The 6,520-nt window shown below is 40.5% G+C and overlaps 1 protein-coding gene across 2 annotated transcripts in view; it reads right to left on the reverse strand.

The window, feature by feature from the left end:
- The window catches only part of ASH2L (ASH2 like, histone lysine methyltransferase complex subunit), a 21,072-nt gene extending 19,015 nt beyond the window's left edge, over window positions 1-2,057 (reverse strand). Inside the window, exons 1-3 of one of the 2 annotated variants that reach the window (XM_006916309.3) lie at window positions 1,817-2,057; window positions 1,087-1,153; window positions 821-966 (exon numbers count right to left, since the gene is read on the reverse strand). In XM_006916309.3, the coding sequence (XP_006916371.1) occupies window positions 821-966; window positions 1,087-1,153; window positions 1,817-2,004 (401 nt within the window). In that variant the 5' untranslated portion in view covers window positions 2,005-2,057. Of the gene's footprint in view, window positions 1-820; window positions 967-1,086; window positions 1,154-1,599; window positions 1,724-1,816 lie in introns of those variants that run through there. The other variant, XM_025049901.1, reaches the window with a different exon arrangement.
- Window positions 2,058-6,520: the final 4,463 nt, after the last annotated feature.

Consider the following 6,520-nt stretch of genomic DNA (forward strand, 5'->3'; position numbering starts at 1 on the left):
CAGATCTTCCCATCAAGATCGAGTCTTTCTTCCTGATCCTTCAGTACTTTTCTTCCTTTTGTAAACATTCTTTCCTAGGTCACTGGTCACATGTTAATTGCAACATTAGCATTTCTAAAACCCACTTTAACTTCTTAACTAAAGCATACAACAAATTATAAAGGTATTTCATTGCAATACCACCCAAGGGGATTAATTTAATAATACAGCCATATTTTGAGATAGTCTTGTCTAAATTTACTTGTATAATATGGACCCTAAGGAAAACCATAGAGAACCAGCAGTACAATTATCTCCATAGACAATGAGTCAGTAATTGTCCCTTGCTAGCTGTTGATAGGAAACCTTTCATTCTCAATCAGAAAATGATTTTAATTCACTAGAAGAGGTAAAAGATTAGAAATAGGTTTTGCTGAGGAGAGAAAACAGGGACACATAAAGAAGTGAGTTAGAAGTCAAAAGCTAAAAATAGATGGATGGCTCAGGCATGAAGAGGCACTGGTCATATCAAATTTCTGAAACCAAGCATCCTCCACCATGTACACCAACCCTCTTCCCAAAATCCACAACACCCAATACCAACTTTAAATGACACTGTCTCAAATGTATTTATATGTACCTACTAGAGCTGTGCTCTCACTAGGTACAAAACATGCACAGTAAAATAATTCCTGATTCAAATGCTACTACTCACTGAACAACGGTTAGGAGAAACAGGAAATACTATGCATTTATATTTGCCTACAAACTATTTAACTGTTGAACCTGTTGAGACCTATTTTACAAAGCCATTCTTACAAAGACTACAAAAAATACTCACGAGGTATCTATGCCAAAAGTGTCTGCTGTGAACCATTTTGTACATATCCCACACTGCAACTCTACTTCTCCCAATTGTCGGCCATTCTCTTCATCCACGGAGCCCGCTTGAGTATCCATCACCTCTGAAGTATCACCGGTACCTTCCTGTGTCCACGGAGCAATCAAAGAGTCAAGTTAGTTGACCTGATTATATTTTTGACTCGCTTAAAAACTTGAAACATAAACCCTATTTTGCCTTACAAATATCCAAAAAGAAATACTTACTAGTGTATCTTTTCCATTAGAGGATTCTGTTTCCAAACCACCACTTACATCAACAGAGTTTGCATCCCTATAAGATAATGAAAGCACTCAAGTAAAAATTTTCAAGAGAAACTAACTTCAAAACGCCTATTCTCAAAAAGAATGATTAAAGTACTTCTGATCTTCACTCAGTTTTTTCAGCTAATCCCATTCCCAGGTTCAATGCCCAAGGTTAGGAAGAATGTGGCTCTGACAGATGCAGGCCCATGGGGTACAGGGAAGCCTAATCGGCCCTTAGGATAAATCTACATGGGGTGGAATTGGTTTCTGGGGTAGGTTCACACAGGTCCAGCTCTCCCACTCCGTTTCAGAGGGACCGCAACTTCTTCCACTCTGGCAATGCAAAGTGGTTTCTTCTTTGGGACAGTTGGATTCCTGCTAGAAGACTGAGCTTCCAGCTAGAAGACTGAACTACCAGCCCCCTGCCGGGGTGAGAAGGCGGAAGACAGGACAAGAAACTTGGTTCTTACAAACCAAGAAAAGGTGCGGAAAGGGGCGTGTTCTGAAATACAGTTCCGAGTGGACGGGCGGAGCGGCAGGTGGGACTACAGCCCCGTAGGGGGCAGGGCGAGCCGTTGACTGCGGGGCCCAGGTTCGAAGGGGGCGGGCAGGAGGGCTCCTGGGAGCCGCGGGATTCGAAGGTGGGCGGGCCTCCCTCCCGGTGTCCTCCTTCGGCTGCAGGACGTTTTACCCGCTTTCGGCCTCTCCGGAACTGGGCTCCGCTGCTGGAGCAGCAGATGTCCCCTCTCCGGCTAGAGCGGCTGCTACCGCTACCACCGGCTTCGTCTCCACTTCCTCCGTCGCTGTTGCATTTGCGGCCGCTCCCGGGCCAGGTGCTGCACCCACTCCGGGTCCCGGTCCAGTTCCCGCCGCCGCCATCACTGCCGTCTCTTAGACTCCTCGCGAGAATACTATCTCCGTCTCGCGCGAGTTGCTGACTGGCTCCTTAATCTTCAAATAGTAAAGGCCCGTGGTGGGTCCATTGCCTGCCTGATAAATGCGCACTCCTGACCCACTTTAAGGTCCCGCAGGCGGGCAGAAGTGGGCGGGGCTTCGGGGCTCGGATCCCTACAGGCAAAGAAAGGTGAACACTGAAGAGGCTTTAATGTTAGTTGGATTTCCTCTAGGACTTCATTCCATTGGTGGACGCTACGCATTTTCGTGGCCCAGACTAGAAATCACCGTGCAGATGAGACTCCTTGAGAACGAACACTGGCTGCCTACGGACTTAAACTCCGTAGTGTGCTTTGCAAACGTTCCTCGCTGTTAAATGTGGAAAACGTCTTACTTCTGACGCCGCGCCCCAGAAGTAGTTTGTTTTATTGCCCTAGTGATCTGCCACCGTGAGTACGTTTCCAAGTGGCCTCTAGAGATGGGACAGTCTGAATCCAGAGCCTCAGCTACCGCAGGCGAGAGCCGGAGGGGTGATGTGGTTGGATTATCCAGGCGGGAGAGGCTGGGAGTACTGTGTGTTGTGGAAGTTGCAAGCCGCTTAATATTGTAAGAGTTGGAAAATGAAGCCCGAGAGTTAGGGAACCAGATGCTGGAGGATCTAAGAGTTTAAGAAGTTTGGTCCTTAGAGAAAGGAACAGATATGAACTAAAGGTAAAAATTTAAGCATTTGTTAGGTGAAATCATTGCAGTGAGTGGAATCATTCAGAGTCATTATAAAACTGGGGGATACAACCCCCTGTAAGTGTTCAGGCCAGGACAGTTTTCAGGAAATCAGTGTTTACCACTTAGTTCCTAAAAAATTGCCTCATGCCCTTCTCCCACTTTACAAAAGAAAGGCCGACCTCCTGAATCTAATCTTACTATGATGTATTGCCCCAGAGAGTACAAAGATTGATATACTAGACACAAGAACGACTAGAAATACTTAGATATTTTGATTTCTCAGTTGGTTCTCAATTATTTGTTTTCAGCAAAATTGAAAGAGGTCCTAAATGAGTTACCAGCTGATAGATTATTTTAAAAATTGGGAGAAGCTTTAAGAAGAAACAGGATACTTGCACACACTCAAAGTATCTCCCCCAAAATATTGGTTATAGTGGTGATTTTAATTTATGGCCGCAAAATTTTTGATACTCTTTCCTCTAGGAGGTAGAGCTTGAATTCTCCCTCCCTTGAGTGTGTGGGCTGAACTTAGTGACTTGCTTCTAAACAACAGAATGTGGAAAAGGGAAAAAGTAATTTTTACAGTGGATAAACACAGACATACCTTAACCAAGTGATCAAGGTTACCACTACCAGTGATTAAGTCCCGTTGATATCATTTACCCCCTGATATACAATGAATGAGAAGGCTACTTCTCTCTGGAATTCTTCCTCCAAATTCAGAACCCTGTTCTAATCAAGAGGAAACATGAGCCAAATCCAAACTGAGAGACGTTCTATAAAATACTTGACTGGTATGCTTCAAAACTGTTAAGATCATAAAAGACAAAGGCTCATATCTTAGAGGAGACCAAAGAGACATGACAGCAAAATATAATACAGTATCCTGGACTAGATCCTGTAACAGGAAATAGACATTAGAGGAAAAACTGGTGAAATTTTAATAAAGTCTGTAGTTTAATATCACAGCAATGTTAATTTCTTAATTTTGATCAATGTACTATGCCTTAAGATAATAGGGAAGCTGGGTTAAGAGTATATAGGGGAACTCTTTAATCTTATTTTGTGAGTCTTCTGTAAACCTAAAATTGAAAATTTAAAGTTAAAAAAAATTTTTTGGTGGTAGATCTACATGTGATTTGGCACAGAACTTTGAAGGAGTTCAGAGAGTTGAGCTCAACTGATTGAATAAATCCTAGGTGGGAATCTGCTTCTTTCCGTAAACAAAGATTGTCAGCTCTTCCATCTGTAGAAATAAAAAATAGGAATAGAATTGATGCTAACCCTGTCTCATTCTAGCAATAGTGACGTTCATTTATGGACATAGGGATTAATTGAAAAAAATATCAGTCTCAGAGTTGCATCGTCAATAAAATTAAAATCTTTGTTTAATTATCAAAATGTATAGTATATTTATTTTATCAACTGCATACTAAATTAATGTAAGCAAGAAGAAATATTTTAAACTAGAGCCTTATGGTTACAGGAAGTTTTAAAAAATTTAATTTCAGCTTATATACATATTTTTATTGCAGAGAAGAATAGACTTTCTAGTATAAAAAAGATATATACACATATGTATTGCCTATATGTTATATAGGTATGTACATAACATTTTATCTTCTGAAGGAAGAAGAATGGAATTCTAATTTTAAAGAGAAAATGAGATGATGTAAAATTTCCAACTATTTCATGATTTTTTGAATGGGTGATGGCAAGTATCAAATCACTACAGTGGAAATATTTTTTTTAGTTTTATTTAACAATGCTAATGTTTACAATCTACCTGAAATCCTCTGCAGCTAATTAAACTTACAGTGACAAATTTAATGCAAACAAAATGTCGAAGACCACTGATTTAGAACATTGTCTTTCAAATGTTTTGACCACAACTTACATAAGAAATACATTTTGCAATGTGGCTGAGTATACACATTATATTATTTACAATTGAAATAAGAGATTCATGAAACAGTTTGTACTTTGTATAACTTTTTTTTTTAATACCAGTAGTGACACACTAAATTGATTACATGACCTCAGCAATTTGAAAAACAATGTTGTAGCATTGTTTTCAAAGGGCAGTGATCTGGGAATTGAACCCTGGGTGGCACGTACATTTTAAATGAAAATCATGAATGATTCATTTTAAACTCAGGTCATGAATGGTTTCAGCAGAGTAGTAGAGTGGTGAGGACAGAATTCACATTGCAATGGATTGAGAAGTGAATGGAGGGTTGGAAGTAGATATAGTTGTATAGACAAATCTTTTCATTTTTTTCCTGAAGCATTCTATTTCTATAAAGAAAAAACTTGAATCTGTATGGCAAAATGTCAACATTTGTTACATTTGCTTGTTTGTTGCATGATTCTCTGCACTGTTTCAGTGTATTTGAAACAGTCTCTAAACAAGCGTTTGGCTCTGAAGGAGAGAGAATAATTGGATGGTAACTGGAAGGGAATTGCAGGATTGGGGTCTAGTCTGATAAAACAATTTTACTCATCAATAGGGAGCCAAAGGCTGAAAATACAGGAGAGATGATGGTTAATACAGCAGCTTTCTAAAGAAAGTGGATCGAGGGGGCTAAGTCAACTGGCAGAGATAGAGAATTTAGACTTGTTGGCAAAGAGGGAATATATTGATCTGAGACTGGGAGAAAGAAGGAGATTGGAATAAGGAAGTCGTTTGTAATTATTAAAGGGAACAGGATGCCAAGGGAAAACATTGATGGCCAGCATCGAAGGCCTGCCTGAGCTCTGAGACTGCACATCTGTTGTGGCTCGAATTTATATCTTCCATGCTTCCCTCCAGCAGCACTAAGCTCCATAAGTATAATAGCGATGATGAATGGAAACATTCATCTGAGTTTTCAGTTTTATCAGGCAGGTAAAAGGAAGGGCCAGGATAAAAGATAAAGATGATAGTGAGAAAGCAGTTCATATGACTAACCATGGCACATGAAAAAGCAGAAGGACAGGAAAAACTGGAGAATTCAGCTTCTAGAAGTCCAGATGAGAAGGCAGGAACTGGGACGGTGAGAGGTTGAGGTAAGAGAAGAGAATATTTAAGTTTCACGGTTTTAGGAGAATTCCCTTCGTCTTTCCCACAGCAACTTACTGTGTGGGTAAAAGTGGGCGCGGCTAAGGTGGAACCAGACCTAATTTCTGGGATTGGAAAGCAAGGCATCCACCAAATGGGAAATCTTCTCAAGATAAGGTTAATTAAAATGACTAACAGAGCACTGGGTTGAAAATTTAGGATTGACAAACAGGAGAAACATTCTTAGAAGCTCCCCAGCTGAGAATTCACCCAGCTTGCTGGAAAGTTGTCTAGATTGGATCCAACTGCCAGCTGGAGGGTAAATTATTCGCCTTGCTGTGGTGAAAATATAGAGCTCATTCTCCTCTCATCCTCAGGTATAGTATTCAAAATGCTCACAATTGTTATTCTTGAGTGGTGGGTTTATAAAGATAGCTTATTCTTTTCTCTATATTTCCTGAGTGTTGGACAGTGTACATGTGTTGCTCAAATCAGAAGTAAATAAAGGCTCTGAAAAAATGTTCTTTGTCTCCTTCTTCACTTTTCTCCACCATGTCTCACTTTTGTCCCGTCTAGGTTTTACTGCCTCTCACCAGCCTACTATTTGTAGTTTTATCTCCTCAGGAGGATTACAACTGAATCTTCCTGTTTCAAGCGTTTCTACTCCAGTCTATCCTGCCCAATCCTTCGGCACCTTCACATCACTTCATTTTACCTTACGAAGCAACTTACTGCCTT

Source organism: Pteropus alecto, unplaced genomic scaffold (assembly GCF_000325575.1).
Source record: "Pteropus alecto unplaced genomic scaffold, ASM32557v1 scaffold24, whole genome shotgun sequence".
In the NCBI taxonomy this organism is placed as follows: domain Eukaryota; kingdom Metazoa; phylum Chordata; class Mammalia; order Chiroptera; family Pteropodidae; genus Pteropus; species Pteropus alecto.